General features: G+C 45.2%; 2 protein-coding genes across 4 annotated transcripts in view; one reads left to right on the top strand and one right to left on the bottom strand.

Annotated features, from left to right (window-relative positions):
* Positions 1-18,266, top strand: part of mindy4 (MINDY lysine 48 deubiquitinase 4) — a 305,544-nt gene that overhangs the window by 209,993 nt on the left and 77,285 nt on the right. The window lies entirely within an intron of this gene.
* Positions 1-18,266, bottom strand: part of LOC137351868 (probable ubiquitin carboxyl-terminal hydrolase MINDY-4) — a 36,505-nt gene that overhangs the window by 13,585 nt on the left and 4,654 nt on the right. Inside the window, exon 2 of the mRNA XM_068016747.1 lies at positions 14,621-14,717. Coding sequence (XP_067872848.1) covers positions 14,621-14,717 — 97 coding nt within the window. The remainder of the gene's footprint in view (positions 1-14,620; positions 14,718-18,266) is intronic.

Genomic DNA, 18,266 nt, shown 5'->3' with positions numbered 1-18,266 from the left:
TGGACAGCTGTTTCCAGTGGCATTCCGCAGGGCTCAGTTCCAGGTCCTCATCTTTTTGTGGTAATATATTAACGTTCTGGACGTAAATGTAGGTGGCATGATTAAGAAGTTTGCAGACGACACAAAGATTGGCCATGTGGTAGATAGCGAGGAGGGCAGCTGTAGGCTGCAGGAAGATATTGATAGCCTGGTCAAATGGGCAGACAAGTGGCAAATGGTATTCAACCTGGAGAAGTGTGAGGTGACGCATTTGGGAAGTCAAACAAGGCAAAGGAATACATAATTAACGGGAATTTTTTAAAAATTCATTCATGGAACGTGGGCGTCGCTGGCCAGGCCAGCATTTATTGCCCATCCCTAATTGCCCTTGAGAAGGTGGTGGTGAGCTGCCTTCTTGGACCGCTGCAGTCCATGTGAGGTAGGGACATGCACAGTGCTGTTAGGAAGGGAGTTCCAGGATTTTGACCCAGCGACAGTGAAGGAACGGCGTTATAGTTCCAAGTCAGGATGGTGTGTGACTTGGAGTCTTGGTGCATTGCTGCAGTGCATCTTGTAGATGGTACACACTGCTGCCACTGTGCGTCGGTGGTGGAGGGAGTGAATGTTTGTAGATGGGGTGCCAATCAAGCAGGCTGCTTTGTCCTGGATGGTGTTGAGCTTCTTGAGTGTTGTTGGAGCTGCACCCATCCAGGCGTGGAGAGTATTCCATCACACTCCTGACTTGTGCCTTGTCAGGAGTGGACACGCTTTGGGGAGTCAGGAGGTGAGTTACTCGCCTCTGGATTCCTAGCCTCTGACCTGCTCTTGTAGCCACGGTATTTATATGGCTACTCCAGTTCAGTTTCTGGTCAATGGTAGCCCCTAGAATGTTGTGGGGGGATTCAGCGATGGTAATGCCGTTGAATGTCAAGGGGAGATGGTTAGATTCTCTCTTGTTGGATGTGGTCATTGCCTGGCACTTGTGTGACGTGAAAGTTACTTGCCACTTATCAGCCCAAGCCTGGATATTGTCCAGGTCTTGCTGCATTTCTACACGGACTGCTTCAGTATCTGAGGAGTCACGAATGGTGCTGAACATTGTGCATTCATCAGCGAACATCCCCACTTCTGACCTTATGATTGAAGGAAGGTCATTGATGAAGCAGCTGAAGATGGTTGTGTCCAGGACAGTACCCTGAGGAACTCCTGCAGTGATGTCCTTGAGCTTAGATGATTGACCTCCAACAACCACAACCATCTTCCTTTGTGCTAGGTATGACTCCAGCCAGCGGAGGGTTTTCCCCCTGATTCTCATTGACCTCAGTTTTGCTAGGGCTCCTTGATGCCATTCTCGGTCAAATGCTGCCTTGATATCAAGGGCAGTCACTCTCACCTCACCTCTTGAATTCAGCTCTTTTGTCCATGTTTGAACCATGGCTGTAATGAGGTCAGGAGCTGAGTGGCCCTGGCAGAACCCAAACTGAGCGTCACTGAGCAGGTTATTGCTAAGCAAGTGCTACTTGATGGCACTGTTGATGACACCTTCCATCACTTTACTGATGATTGAGAGTAGGCTGATAGGACGGTTATTGGCCGGATTGGACTTGTTCTGCTTTTTGTGTACAGGACTTACCTGGGCAATTTTCCACATTGCCGGGTAGATGCCAGTGTTGTAGCTGTACTGGAACAGCTTGGCTAGGGGCGCTGCAAGTTCTGGAGCACAGGTCTTCAGTACTATTGCCGGCATACTGTCAGGGCCCATAGCTTTTGCAGTATCCAGTACCTTCAGTCTTTTTTTGATATCACGCGGAGTGAATCGAATTGGCTGAAGTCTGGCATCTGTGATGCTGGGGACTTCAGGAGGAGGCCGAGATGGATCATCAACTCGGCACTTCTGGCTGAAGATTGTTGCAAATGCTTCAGCCTTATGTTTCGCACTGATGTGCTGGACTCCCCCATCATTGAGGATGGGGATATTTGTGGAGCCACCTCCTCCAGTTAGTTGTTTAATTGTCCACCACCATTCACGGCTGGATGTGGCAGGACTGCAGAGCTTAGATCTGATCCGTTGGTTATGGGATCGCTTAGCTCTGTCTATCGCATGCTGCTTACGCAGTTTGGCATGCACGTAATCCTGGGTTGTAGCTTCACCAGGTTGGCACCTCATTTTGAGGTATGCCTGGTGCTGCTCCTGGCATGCCCTAGTGCACTCTTCATTGAACCAGGGTTGGTCTCCTGGCTTGATGGTAATGGTAGTGGGGGATATGCCGGGCCATGAGGTTACAGATTGTGGTTGAGTACAATTCTGCTGCTGCTGATGGCCCACAGCGCCTCATGGATGCCCAGTTTTGCATTGCTAGATCTGTTCGAAATCTATCCCATTTCGCACGGTGATAGTGCCACACAACACGATGGACGGTATCCTCAATGTGAAGGCGGGAGTTCGTCTCCACAAGGAATGAGCGGTGGTCACTCCTACCAATACTGTCATGGACAGATGCAACTGTGGCAGGCTGATTGGTGAGGACGAGGTCAAGTATGTTCTTCCCTCGTGTTGGTTCCCCCACCATCTGCCGCAGACCCAGTCTCGCAGCTATGTCCTTTAGGACTCGGCCAGCTCGGTCAGTAGTGGTGCTACCGAGCCACTCTTGGTGATGGACATTGAAGTCCCCCACCCAGAGTACATTTTGTGCCCTTGCCACCCTCAGTGCTTCCTCCAAGTGGTGTTCTACATGGAGGAGTACTGAGTCATCAGCTGAGGGAGGGCGGTAGGTGGTAATCAGTAGGAGGTTACCTTGTTTATGTTTGATCTGATGCCATGAGACTTCATGGGGTCCGGAGTCGATGTTGAGGACTCCCAGGGCAACTCCCTCCCTACTGTATACCACTGTGCCATCACCTCTGCTGGGTCTGTCCTGCCAGTGGGACAGGACATACCCAGGAATAGTGATGGCAGTGTCTGGGGCATTATTCCGTGAGTATAACTACGTCAGGCTGTTGCTTGACTAGTTTGTGGGACAGCCGTCCCAACTTTGGCACAAGCCCCCAGATGTTAGTAAGGAGGACTTTGCAGGGTCGACAGGGCTGGGTTTGCCGTTTCCGGTGCCTAGGTCGATGCCGGGTGGTCTGTCCGGTTTCATTCCTTTTTATTGACTTCGTAGTGGTTAGGTACAATTGAGTGGCTTGCTGGGCCATTTCAGAGGGCATGTAAGAGTTAACCACATTGCTGTGAGTCTGGAGTCACATGTAGGCCAGACCAGGTAAGGACAGCAGATTTCCTTCCCTAATTAGTGAACCAGATGGGTTTTTACAACAATTGACAATGGTTTCATGGCCATCATTAGACTAGCTTTTAATTCCAGATTTATTAATTAAATTCTAATTCCACCTTCTGCTGTGGTGGGATGTGAACTCATGTCCCCAAAGGAATACCCTGGGTCTCTGGGTTACTAGTTCAGTGATAATACCACTACGCCACCGTCTACTGAGAAGTGTAGAGGAAGTGAGGGACCTTGGAGTGAATGTCCACAGATTTCTGAAGGTAGTTAGGACAGGTCGATAAGGTGGTTAAGAAGGCATATGGAATGCTTTCCTTTATTTGCCGAGGTATAGAATTTAAGAGCAGAGAGGTTCTGTGGAACAGTATAACTCATTGGTTAGGCCATAACTTGAGTACTGTGTGCAGTTCTGCTCACGTCATTACTGAAAGGATTTAACTGCACGAGCGAGGGTTCAGAGGAGTTTTCCGACGATGTTGCCAGGACTGGAAAAATACAGCTATAAGGAAAGATTGGATAGGCTGGGGTTGTTCTCCTTGGAACAGAGAAGGCTGAAGGGAGATCTGATCGAAATGTACAAAATTTTGAGGGACCGGGATAGGGTGGAGGTGAAGGCTCTATTCACCTTAGCAGAGAGGTCATAGGGGAGCATAGATTTAAAGTGATTGGCAGAAAAATTAGAGGGGAGATGAGGAAAAACCTTTTCACCCAGAGAGTGGTGGGGGTCTGGAACTCACTGCCTGAAAGGGTAGTTGAGGCAGAAACCCTCAACTCATTCAAAAGAAGTCTGGATGTGCACCTCAAGTGCCGTAATCTTCAGGACTATGGACCAAATGCCGGAAGGTGAGATTAGAATAGGTGGATCATTCTTCGGCCAGCACAGACACGATGGTCCAAATGGCTCTTTCTGTGCCTTAAACTTTCAATGATTCTATGATTCAATTCATGTCTCCAGTATTTGTACCATCACTAATGGTTACAGCTATTATCTAAACTTGGGATAATCTTGTGCACCTTTATCTCCTTTGCTCCATGGAGAACAACCCCAGCTTCTCAACCTAACCTTGCAACTAAAATCTCTCATCCCTGGAACCATTCTGGTAAATCTCTTCTGCACCCTCTCTAGGACCCTCACATCCTTCCTAAAATGTGGTGACCAGAACTGGATGCAATAGTCCAGCTGTGGCCTAACCAGAGCTTTATAAAAGTTCAGCATAACTTCCTGCTTTTGTACTCAATACCTCTATACACAAATCCTAAGATCCCAGATACTTTGCTAACTAGTCTCAATATGTCCTGCCACCTTCAAAGATCAATATACACGAGCCCCAGGCCCCTCTGTCTCTGTACACTCTTTAGAAATGTGCCATTAGGTCTATATTGCCTCTCCCTATCCCATCTGCCAAAATGCATCACCTCACACTTCTCTGTATTAAATTCCATCTGCCACTTGTCTGCCCATTCTGCTAGCCTATTTATGCCCTGTTGTATTCGACTGGTATCATCCTCACTGTCTTTCATAACTATAAGTTTGGTGTCATCGACTAATTTTGAAATTTTACTCTGTATTCCAACATCCAAGTCATTTATATATATTTTAAAAAGCAGTGGTCCGAGCACTGAACCTTGGGGAACACAACTATCTCCCATTTTCCAGTCTGAAAAATAACCATTTACCACTACTCGCTGTTTTTCATCCTTAAGCCAATTTTTTATCCAAGCTGACACTGACCCTCCTATTCCATAAGCCTCAATTTTGTTAACCAGCCTTTAAGTGGTACTTTATCAAAAGCTCTCTCAAAATCTATATCCCTTCATCAACCTTCTTCTGGTACTTCATCAAAAAAATTCAATTAGTCAGTCACTACAACTACTAGTCAAGCCTTTTATAAATCCGTACTGGCTCTGCTTAATTAACTCAAAGTCTCTACAATTGCCTACTGAGTTTTTTCCCTGATTGTTATTTCTAAAACTTTGCCCACCACTGAAGTTAAACTGACCGCCCTGTAGTTACATGGAATGTCCTTATATCCTTTCTTGAATAAGGGTGTAACATTTGCCACTCTCCAATCCTTTGGCACCTCTCCTGTATCTAGGGAAGATTGGAACATTATGGCAAATGCTTCCGTTATCTCCACTTCCACTCTCTTCAGCAGGGTGTAGGGGTTGCAGTAAGTTACATAGGGAGGGATGAGGCCATGGAGGGGTTTGAAAGCAAGGATGAGAATTTTAAAAATTGAGAATATGGAATAAAAATGGCTCTATTGAAGCAAAAATGAGAGTTGGATTTCAAAATTCTTAATCACAAGTATGGCAAACTGGAATTCCACTATCACCACTGTGTACTGTTGTATGTTTGGTTTTTCTGCTACCACCTTAGTATACTTAGTTCGTCTAGCTTAGAGAGATTACTGAGTCTTCAGTACTTTGAACAATAACTCTTTTATTACATTCTTACTACGTACAGCTTTACACAGGTCTGTATGACTTCTCTGATTGCACATCGCATCTCCTTCCAGTCTCTCTCACATGTGATCTCTTACATCATCATGCTGGGAGGTATTCCTTACACTGTCTTAATCATTAACCCTTTCAGACCCTTATACTACACTTCCCAAGTCTTTACCCATATGTATATATTTCTACGTTCACTTTTTTTTTACATTTTTATTTTTACATACTACCCATCTCCCCCCCCCCACCCCACGCCCCAAGTCACTGCCATCACAAATTCAATCTTTCAAGTGGCTTCACAATGCTCCCTGATTGTGTTGTTGTCAGATGCGGAAGATCATTAGTCTTTCTCTGAACTCTTTGTTTCTTGACTTGGATGGCTTTCATTGAGGTTTGTCGTATCCGGTGCTTTCTGAATTTACGGTTCAACATCTGGGTTGTCCAAATATATGACTGATTGACGTCTTTGATGAATAGGAATAAGATTCCTCCTGTTCCTTCTTATAGTACGTTCTGAAGTATGCACTAAGTAAGATCTCTGTTGATTCTCATCTCTCTGGACAATTACTCCTTCTCTGCCTTTGTCTCATACCCATACCTTTTGTCCTTCTGTCAACCTAGGTAGGTTCCTGATATGGCATTTCTTATTATAATTACAGCCTTTTGCTTTCGGTAAGACTTTTCTGTCTTGAACTCTCTGATAATCCTGGTCTTCTAGCCCTGGAAGTAACTTTATGGGAAAATTGGAGATTGTGTTCTAAGCTTCCTCGTGTTTATGATTGTTTTAAGTTCCACCCTGGTATGCAGATTACAAGCTAAGTTTGGAGATTTGAGTTTGGTGAGTGGCAAGTTCGGTGAAGTGGGGAGGAGGTGCTCCATTTTTCTAATTTTTTAACCCTCCAGTATTTAGTTCTTGCTTCGGTGCAATGGAAGGAGCTGTTTGGTGAGTACCTGGTAAGCCATTCTACTTATAATAAATAGTATGTAAAGTCTATATGGCATAGTCTGTATGGCAGGGCTGCTATGCCGAGTGGAATGTACAGCCTGTGGCATGTGGGATGTTATGGACGTGCCATGTGTCCTACACAAACACATCTGCATTAAGTGTCATCAGCTGCAGAAGCTTGAGCTCCAGGTTTCGGAACTCGAGTGGCAGCTGGAGTCACTGTTGTGTACCCGTGAGGTGGAGAACCACGTGGATAGTATGTTTAGGGAGTTGGTCACACCGCAGGTTAGGACCATGCAGGAAGATAGGGAATGGGTGATCGCCAGGCAGTTTAAGAGAACCAGGCAGGTAGTGCAGGAGTCCCCTGATATGATCTCACTTACTAATCGGTTTTCCATTTTGGATACTGGTGAGGGTGATGGTGCCTCAGAGGAGTGCAGTCTGAGCCAGGTTTGTGACACCACAGGTGGCTCAACTGCACAGGAGGTGTGTAAGAAGAATGGAAGAGCATTTGTGATAGGGGATTCGTTAGTTAGGGGAACAGACAGGCGTTTCTGTGGCAATAAAGGTGACTCCAGGATGGTGTGCTGCCTCCCTGGTGCCAGGGCCAAGGATGTCATGGAGCGACTGCAGGACATTCTTCTAGGGGAGGGTGAACAGCCAAAGGTTGTGGTCCACATTGGTACCAATGACATAGGTAAGAAGGGGGATGAGGTCCTAAAAGCAGATTAAAAAGCAGTAATCTCAGGACTATTCCCAGTCCCACGTGCAAGTGAGCATGAGAATGGGAGAACTGAGCGATTGAACACACGGCTGAAGAACTGGCGTAGGAGGGAGGGCATCAGATTTCTGTGGCATTGGGACTGGTTCTGGGGCAGGTGGGATCTGTACAAGATGGACGGGCTGCATCTTAGCAGGACTGGGACGAATATCCTCGCAGGGAGATTTGCTGATGCTGTTGGGGAGGATTTAAACTAAATTGTCAGGGGGTTGGGAACCTGAGAGGGAGCTCAAATTGGAGGGAAGCAAAACTAGTAATTTGTCAGGAGTGTGGAAACCAGGAGCAAGTATCAGAGAGGAATACCAAGGAGCACCGGATAGTATGGGAGATAGATTGCATGAGAATAGGGAATAGTAAGTTATTAGGTGGGGTCAGAGTCAGGGAGAAAGTAGTAAAGTCTGAATCCGGTTAATGTGCATGTATGTGAATGCACGGAGTGTGGTTAATAAGACTGGTGAGGTACAGAGCATGGCTACCTGACTCGAAACCGACCGGGCCCTATGACATGGGTCACTCTTCCGGGTCCGGCATTCGGGCTCGGGCCAGGTCGGACACAGTGGCAGCCAGGACGTCAAGGCGGGAAACGTGCATCTGGACTCTGCACTAGTCTGCAGTGAGCAATTCTATCCAAGGTAGAGCACAACCTCTTTAATATAATCAACTTCATTCCGGTGGTAGGTTTGGATCGGGTCGGGTCGGATGTGGTTCTGATGGGCTCGGGTCGGGTTTCAATTGCAGACCCGATCAGGCTTTTAGGTACAGGCACAGATTGCCATGTGGAAATATGATGTTGTGGCTATAACAGAGACCTGGCTCAAAGAAGGGCAGGACTGGTTGTTAAATATTCCTGGATACAAGGTGTGCAGGAAAGATAGGAAAGGGAAAAAAGGGGGGAGGGGTGACGGTATTGATTAAGGAGAGCATTACAGTGCTGGGGAAAAAGGATGTCCCAGAGGGTTCGAGGACAGAATCAATTTGGCTAGAGCGAAGGAACAAAAATGTTGCAGTTACATTGCTCAGTGTTGTCTATAGGCCACCAGCTAGTGGGAAGGACTTGGAGGAACAAATTTGCAAGGAAATTACAGAGAGGTGCAAAAATTATAGGCTAGTTATAATGGGGGATTTAATTATCCAAACATAGACTGGGTTAAGAGTAGTGCAAAGGGCAGTGAGGGGCAAGAGTTCCTAGAGTGTGTTCAGGAAAATTTTCTACAACAGTATGTTGCTAGTCCAACAAGAAAGGAGGCACTGCTAGACCTGGTTCTTGGGAATGAGGTGTGCCAATTGGATCAAGTGTCAGTAGGAGAGCATTTAGGGGATAGTAATCATTGTATCTTAAGATTTAGGCTGACTAAGGAAAAGGACAAAGAGCAATCCAGGGCAAGAACAATTAACTGGGGGATGGCCAACTTCAATGGGGTAAGAATGGAGCTGGGCTGAATAAATTGGAGTCAAAATTTCTTTATTCAGAAGGTTGTGAATCTTTGGAATTCTCTATCCCATGGGGGTGTGGAAATTCAGTCGTTGAGTATGTTTAAAGCAGAGATTGACAGATTTCTAAATACAAACGATAAAAGGGGATATGAGGATAGTGTGGGAAAAAGGCATTGAAGTGGACGATCGGCCATGATCGTATTGAATGGTGGAGCAGGCTCGATGGGCTGAATGGCCTACTCCTGCTCCTATGTTCCTAAAAGCTGGCAGGAAAACCTGTAGATGAGCAATGGGCTACCTGCAAAGAAGAGATAGTTCGGGCACAGTCAAAGTATGTTCCCTTGAAGGGGACAAGCAGGGTAAACAAATGCAGAGCTCCCTGGATGACAAAAGAGGTAGAGATTAAGATAAAGAAGAAAAAGTGTGCTTATGATAGATGCCAGGTAGAAAATACTATTGAGAACCAGGTTGAATATAGGAGGTCCAAAGGGAAAGTGAAAAAGCAAATAAAAGAAGCAAAGAAAGAACATGAAAAGAGACTGGCAGCTAAAATTAAAGGAGATCCCAAAGTTTTCTATCGGCATATAAATAGGGTGGTAAAAGGAGGAGTGGGGCTGATTAGGGACCAGAAAGGGAATTTACACATGGAGGCAGAGGGCATAGCTGAGATATTAAATGAATACTTTACCTCTGTCTTTACCAAGGAAGAAGAAGCAACCCAGGCCATGTTGAAAGAGGAGGTAAGTCAGACACTAGAGGGGTTTAAAATTGATGAAGAGGAAGTATTAGATCGGCTGTCTGTACTAAAAGTGGATGAAGCACCAGGACCGGATGGGATGCATCCAAGGATACTGAGGGAATTGAGGGTAGAAATCACAGAGGACTGGAGAATTGCAAACGTTACACCCTTGTTCAAAAATGGGTGTAACGATAAGCCCAGCAACTACAGACCAGTCAGTTTAACTTCGGTGGTGGGAAAACTTCTAGAAAAAATAATTCGGGACAAAATCATTAGTCATATGAACAAGTACGGATTAATTAAGGAAAGCCAGCATGGATTTCTTAAAGGAAAATCATGTTTAACTAACTTGATGAAGTTTTTTGAGGAGGTAACAGAGAGGGTTGGTGAGAGTAATGCTGTTGATGATGTGTACATGGACTTTCAAAAGGCATTTGATGCAGTGCCACACAACAGACTTGTGAGCAAACTTGAAATAAAATGGATGGCCGCAACATGGGTACGAAATTGGCTGAGTGACAGGAAAGAAAGAGTAGTGGTTAATGGAGAAAGGTTTGTAGTGGAGTTCCCCAGGGATCAGTGTTGGGACCATTGCTTTTCCTGATATATATTAATGACCTAGACCTTGGGGCACAGGGCACAATTTCAAAGTTTGCAGATGATACGAAACTTGGAAGCTTTGTTAACTGTGAGGAGGTCAGTGTAGAACTTCAGAAGGACATAGACAAATTGGTGGAATGGGCAGACAGGTAGCAAATGAAGTTCAATGCAGCGAAATGTGAAGTGATTCATTTTGGTAGGAAGAACATGGAGACACAATATAGAATAAAGTGTACAATTCTAAAGGGGGTGCAGGAGCAGAGGGACCTAGGTGTATATGTGCATAAGTCATTGAAGGTGGCAGGGCAGGTTAGTTAGCACTCACAGAGAGAGTGGTTAATAAAGCATACAGTATCCTGGGCTTTATTAAAAGGGGCATAGAGTACAAGAGCAAGGAAGTTATGTTGAACTTGTATAAGACACTAGTTCGGCCTCAGCTGGAGTACTGCGTCCAGTTCTGGGCACTGCACTTTAGGAAAGACATTGGAGAGAGTACAGAAAAGATTCACAAGAATGGTTCCAGGGATGAGGAATTTCAGGTATGACGTTAGATTGGAGAATTAGGTGGACTGTTTTCCTTGTAGAAGAGACGGCTGAGAGGTGATTTGATAGAGGTATTCAAAATCATGAGGGGTCTGGACAGAGTAGATAGAGAGAAACTGTTCCCACTCTTGAAAGGATTGAGAACGGGAGGGCACAGATTTGAAGTATTTGGTAAGAGAAACAAAAGTGACATGAGGAAAAACTTTTTCATGCAGTGAATGGTTAAGATCTGGAATGCGCTGCCTGTAAACATGGTGGAGGCAGGTTCAATGGAAGCATTCAAAAGGGAATTAAACAGTTATATGAAAAGGAAGAATGTACAGGATTATAGGGAGAAGGCAGGGGAATGGAACTGAGGGAATTGCTCTTTCGGAGAGCCAGTGCAGACATGATGGGCCAGATGGCCTCCTTCAACTTGTCTATGTCCTTTTGAAGTTCTACACTATCCTCCTCACAGTTCACAAAGTTTCCAGGTTTTTTATCATCTGTAAACTTTGAAATTGTGCCCTGTACACCAAGGTCTAGGTCATTAATATATATCAGGAAAAGCAACTGCACTGTAACAATTCTGTGATTCTTTGCTTTCCTAATTTGCTTTTTATTTTGTCCTTAGGCTTTTTATACTCCCCTAGATTTTCTGCAGTGTTGAGCCCTTGGTGTCTGTCATTAGTTTCCCCTTTTCTCTTTATGCCCTCCCTTTAAGCTCCTTGACATCCAGGGGCCTCTGGATTTGTTAGTCCCACCCTTTTTCCTAAGGGAACATACTTGCTTTGATCCCTCACTGTCTCTTCCTTTAATGCCTCCCATTGACCTGGCACTGATTTACCTTCAAGTAGCTGTTTCCAGCTCACTTGAGCGAAATCACATCTCAGCTTAGTGAAATTAGCTTTTCCCCAGTTGGGAACTTTTATTCCTGGTCCATCTTTGTCCTTTTCCATAACAACCTCAGGTGTAAACTGAGTGAATTGTGATCACTTCCATTAAAGTGCTCCCCAACTCCCCTTCCATCTGCCCAACTTAATTCCCCAAAACGTAGCCCAGAACTGCCCCCTCTCTTGCTGGGCTTGCTGCGAACAAATGTTCTCCTGAGTGCATAGTCAGAGGTCGGAATTTTATGTTGGGGCGGAGGTCCCACCTGCCAGCTAAAAAGCTGGGGGCGAGCCCACCTCTGCTGGGCCTGGAAGCCACACCATGATTTTATGTGGCCCAGTCCCTTAATTGGTCTTGGGTGGGACTTCCATTCCCTGAAGCAGAAGTTTCCGCCTCCAGTAGCAGCTGGCCAATCAGCGGGCTGCGCCACTGTGAGTAATGGCCACTGATGGGACTGCACCCAGCGAGAAGAGCAGCAACGGAGGAGGCCCCGGAATTAAGGTAAGTGTGTGGGGCCGAGCCAGGGACAATTGGCTGGGCCCTGGCGAGGAAGGGGTGGGGGTCGGTTGAGGGGGCAGGGGGAAGTACTCCAATGAGAGTGGCTTTTGCAGCTAGAGATGTCCTCCGTGGGGCACAGGGTGTCCATTCAGGAGGGCCCACAATCCCCCCTGGGCTGGCTAGTCGGCCGCCTGGTGTTACCAGGCAGCTTCCTTAGGTGCTGATGTTACTGGCCACTGCTGGCAAAATACCAGTGGTGGGAGGAGGCCCTTAAGTGGCAAGTAATTGGCCATTGAAGGGCCTTAATTGGCCTGGGGCGGGCTAGCCGTTTGTTACCTCCCCCGCCACTCGTAAAATTGCAGCGCCGGGGTGGGGGTGTATGGGGGAAAGGCGATGGGAACAGCACCCCTGTCTCCCACTCAATTTTACGGCCCTCCAGCCTGCTTCTGCGGGGGCTTAAAATTCCGTCGTAGAGTCATATCCGTCGCATTGAGTCCATGCCGCTCTCAATGGAGAAATCCAGTCAGTCCCACTCCCCCGCTTGATCCCCTTAGCCCTGCAAGTTTATTTCCTTCAAGTGGGCATCCAATTTCCTTTTGAAATCATTGTCTCTGCTTCCACTACCTTCCTGGGCAATGAGCTCCAGGTCATTACCACCCTCTGTGTAAAAAACATTCTTCCTCCCCCTGCATCTCTTGCCCAAAACTTCAATCTGTGTCCCGTTGTCCTTGTACCATTAGTTAATGGGAACAGCTTTTCCTTGTCTAACTTGTCTAAGCCTGTCATAATCCTGCACACCTCTATTAAATCTCCCCTCAAGCTCCTTTTCTCCCGCAGCTTTTCCAACTTAACCTTGTAACTAAAATCCTCCGTCCCAGAACCGTTCTGGTAAATCTCCTCGGAACCCTCTCATGGACCCTCACATCCTTCCTAAGGTGTAGTGATCAGAACTGGATACAATACTCCAGTTGGGGCCCAAACAGACCGTTATAAGGTTCGGCATAACTTCCCTGCTTTTGTACTCTGTGCCTCTATTTATGAAGCCCAAGATCGTATATGCTTTTCTAATCACTGTCAACATGTCCTGCCCCCTTCAAAGATCAATGCACATGCATCTCCAGGTCCCTCTGTTCCTGCATACTCTTTAGAACTGTGCCATTAAGTAGATATTGCCTTTCCCTATTCCTTCTGCCACAATGCATCCTCACACTTGTCAGTATTTAATTCCATCTGCCACCTGTCTGCCCATTCTGCTAGCCTGTCTATGTCCTGTTGCAGACAGTTTATATTAACCTCACTGTTTGCCACACCTCCAAGTTTGGTATCATTGGCAAATTTTGAAATTGTACTCTTGTGATCCAATATCCAAGTTATTTATATATAGCAAAAAAAAGCAGTGGTCCCAGCACTGACACTTGGGGAACACCACTGTCCACCATCCTCCAGTCTAAAAAAACAACCATTTACTGCAACTTGATGTCTTCTGTCCTTGGGCCAATTTTCTATCCAATTGGACACTTACCCTCCTATTCCATGAGCCTCAGTTTTGTTAACCAGCCATTTATGTGGTACCTTTTCAAATACTTTCTTAAAATCCATATAAACAATGTCCACTGCATTCCCTTCTTCAACTTTCTCTGTTACTTCATCAAAAAATTCAATTAGATTTGTCAAGCATGATCTGCCTTTTACAAATCCATGCTGGCTCTCAATTCACTTGAACCTCTCCAAATGCCTGTTGATTTTTTTCCCCCTGATTATTGTTTCTAAAATGTTACCCACCACTGACGTTAAACTAACTGGCCTGTATTGCGAGGACTGTCCTTACACCCATTCTTGAATAAAGGGATCACATTTGCCACTCTCCAATGCTCCAGTACCTCACCCAGTCTCCAGGGAAGATTGGAAGATTATGGCAAACGTTTCCGCTATCTCCACCCCCACTTTATTTAGCAACCTGGAATGCAAGCCATCCAGACCTGGTGACCTATCTACCCTAAGCATAGCCAACCTTTCCTGTACCTCCTTCCTCTCAATTTTTACCCTATCCATTGCCTCTACACTCTCTGCTTCTAATTTTGTCAGATTCCTCTTCCTTAGTGAACACCAATACGAAGTACTCATTAGGTATATTAGCCTTACCCTGCATTTTAAGAACTTTGCTCCTTCTGTGTTTTTCATTCTAATTCTATCCCAGGCAATATTAGGGTAGTTGAATTCCCCCAATATGACTGCTCTATTATTTTTGCACTTCTCAGAGATTTACCTACATATTTGCACTTCTATCTCCCCCTGACTGTTTGGGTGTTTACAGGAGGCTCCCAGTGGTGTGATTGCTCCTCTTTGTTCTTTAGTTCAACCCATATGGCCTAATTTGATGATCTTTTTACCATATGATTGCTCCTTACATCTATAATTGTTTCTTTAATCTCTTTTTAAAATTTTAACAATTAGAATTTTAACACCGAGTACAATGAGCGTTTTTCCTCTCCACTGACCTGGTCTGTTGCCTTTTGATGTATACTCTGGCAGTGACCACTATATGGAGCCGACTGCATTTGCCTTTTGCTGCCGTATTTCTCAAGCCATGCTAAACTTGAACAGCATCAGTTAAATTTAAATTTGGCTCCCAGAATGAAGCCTCTCCAAGGCTGGACACATGCATGCCTAGCAACCTGTAAAAACAGCAGGGGCACGTAAGTGTCAGGTTGGAAATGTGTTCCTGCTTTTAAAGAGTTTACCCGTCCTCCCCTGAACTCCTCCCATCTATTGTGAGGGGTTAATATCGATTCCCATATCCCTAGCAATCAACTAAATCATAGGCCCAATGTTATTCAGCATAAAATTGCAAAGAGGTGAAACCAAATAAAGCTGATCACACCCAGCCAGGAGCTGCAGTCTCTATGTATATGGCCATTCCAGTTAGATGTTGCTGAACACATGCATGCCTAGCAACCTGTAAAAACAGGTTGGGTGGCGCAGTGGTTAGCACTGCAGCCTCACAGCTCTAGGGACCCAGGTTCGATTCTGGGTACTGCCTGTGCGGAGTTTGCAAGTTCTCCCTGTGACCGCATGGGTTTTCGCCGGGTGCTCCGGTTTCCTCCCACAGCCAAAGACTTGCAGGTGATAGGTAAATTGGCCGTTGTAAATTGCCCCTAGTGTAGGTAGGTGGTAGGGAATATGGGATTACTGTAGGATTAGTATAAATGGGTGGTTGTTGGTCGGCACAGACTCGGTGGGCCGAAGGGCCTGTTTCAGTGCTGTATCTCTAAAATAAAATAAAAATAAAATAAAATAAAAATAAACACAACCCAGCATCAGATCAGTTCCAAAGACACTGGTAGGTATGAAGACTCTGAGGTATACAGTGTTAGGGCCTCGCTGGTACTGACTGGTGCTGAAAATGGATCAACATTGAGTATCCTATCAAATGCACTTATCTATTGATTTCAAGAAACAAAGCTTCTGTGATGCAACAGAGATTTCAGTCACACACGGAAAGATAACAAGGCCCCTCACTATTGGATCCTTTAGGAATACACTGACTGGGTAATCCAAATAGAACATAAAATTAAGTTGTAGTTGTCCCTCTGAAAAATTATTTTACGCAGTGTGTTGGTATGACCTGGAATGCATTGCTTGAAGAGAGGTGGAAGCAGATTAAACAATAACTTTCAAAAGGGAATTGGGTACATCCTTGAAGCGAACAAATTTGCAGGGAAAGAGTAGGGGGATGTGGGGCCAATTGGATAACTCTTTCAAATAGCTGACACAGATACAATGGGCCAAATGACCTCTTTCTGTCCAGCAAACTGTACTGACTAACACCAATGCAGGCCCCTGTTCCTCCTCCTTCTGATTGTCCCACTCCTTCCCCTCTGCTAACCATGACCCCTCCCTTCCCCAATCAAGGCGAATGGTCTATTCCTGCTCCTGTTTCTTATGATCTTATTACTTGCTTGATATTAGAAAGTTCAGGGATCCAAGTTTAAAAATGAGGATATTAAGTGTAAGAAGGAAAAAGGAAATACTTGCATTTATAGAGTGCCTTTCACAACCTCAGGACATTCCAAAGTATGTTATGCCACTGAAGTACTTTTGAAGTGTAGTCACTGTTACAATGTAGGAAATGCAGCAGCCAACTGGCGCAAGCAAGCTCCCACAAACAGCAATGTGATAATGATCAGACTATTTGTTTTTATTTTAGTGATGGTAGTTGAGGGACAGATATTGGCAGAGCACAGGGGAGAACTACCTTGCCCTTCGAAAGCCAAGGTCCCAAGACACTATTAACATCTCATCCTAAATACAGCACCTCCAATAGTGCACCACTCCCTCAGTACCCCACTGGATGTGTCGGCCCAGATTCGGTCAGTAGAGTTGATCTGTGAAAAGTGGACCCTCTTACTTTGCCCTAATCAGTTTTCAAACCCCTTTAAAATTGTTGTTCTTAAAAGGGAAGGAATGTCTAAGGGAAATGTAGTAATTGCTTTAAAGAAGAAACTAATATTCGGATCATATGTTTGACTTTTATTCTATAGAATGCAGTGTGAAGCTTTAATACTTAATGAGGTTCATTTGGGACAATTGAAAAGGATGCATTTCCTTGGTCCTTACATACATACGAACATACGAATTAGGAGCAGGAGTAGGTCACTCGGCCCTTTGAGCCTGCTCTGCCATTCAGTAAGTTCACGGCTGAACTGATTACTCCACATTTCCACCTATCTCCGATAACCTTCCACCCCCTTGTTTATCAAGAATCTATCGACCTCTGCCTTGAAAATATTCAAAGACTCTGCTTCCACAGCCTTTTGAGGAAGAGAATTCCAAAGACTCACGACCCTCTGAGAGAAAATAATTTCTCCTCATCTCTGTCTTAAATGGGCGACCCCTTATTTTTAAACAGTGACCCCTAGTTCTAGATTCTCCCACAAGGGGAAACATCCTTTCCATATCCACCTTATCAGGACCCCTCAGGAGCTTATATGTTTCAATCAAGTCGCCTCTTACTCTTCTGAACTCCAGTGGATAAAAGCCTGTCCAATCTTTCCCTGTAAAACAGCCCGCCCATTCCAGGTATTAGTCTAGCAAAACTTCTCTGTACTGCCTCCAGTGTATTTAAATAAGGAGACCGGTACTGTATACAGTACTCCAGATGTGGTCTCACCAATGCCCTGTTTAGCTGAAGTATAACCTTCCTACTTTTGTATTCAATTCCCCTCGTGATAAACGATAACATTCTGTTAGCTTTCCTAATTCGTGCTGTACCTGCACTGGGACACCCAGATCCCTCTGCATCTCAGAGCTCTGCAATCTCTTACCATTTAGCTAATCTGCTTTTTTATTCTTCCTGCCAAAGTGCACAATTCCACACTTTCCCACATTATACTTCATTTGCCAGGTCTTTGCCTACTCACGTAACCAAACAATGTCCCTTTGCAGCCTCCTTATGTCCTCTTCACAAGTTACTTTCCTACCTGTCTTTGTGTCATCAGCAAATTTAGCAACCATACCTTTGGTCCCTTTATCTAAGTCATTTATATAAATTGTAAAAAGTTGAGGCCCCAGCACTGATCCCTACAGCACACCACTCGTTACATCTTGTCAACCAGAAAATGACCCATTTATGCCTATTCTCTATTTCCTATTAGCTAGCCAATCTTCTATTCATGCCAATATGTTACCCCCTATACCATGAGCTTTTATTTTCTGTAATAACCTTTAGAGTCATAGAGTTATAAAACACAGAAACAGGCCCTTCGTCCCATTGTGTCTGTGCCGACCATCAAGCACCTAACTATTCTAATCCCATTTTGATGTGACACCTTATCAAAAACTAGCTTGGCAGGGGGATGGGAACCGGAGCCACGGATCAGTGGATGGGGTAGATGTTGAACAGGCAGATACCGAGTGCAGAGAGTCTGTGAGGAAGGTTAGACAGTTGACAGGGCAAAGTTGCAGCCAGTATGATGGGTTGAAGTGTGTCTATTTTAACGCAAGAAGTGTCAGGAATAAGGGTGATGAACTTAGAGCATGGATCAGTACTTGGAGCTACGGTGTTGTGGCCATTACGGAGACGTGGATATCACAGGGGCAGGAATGGATGTTGGATGTTCCGGGGTTTAGATGTTTCAAAAGGAA

This window comes from Heterodontus francisci, chromosome 2, assembly GCF_036365525.1.
Source record: "Heterodontus francisci isolate sHetFra1 chromosome 2, sHetFra1.hap1, whole genome shotgun sequence".
In the NCBI taxonomy this organism is placed as follows: Eukaryota; Metazoa; Chordata; class Chondrichthyes; order Heterodontiformes; family Heterodontidae; genus Heterodontus; species Heterodontus francisci.
Note: the sequence above shows the minus strand (reverse complement) of the source record. Positions and strands in the feature narration are given on the sequence as shown.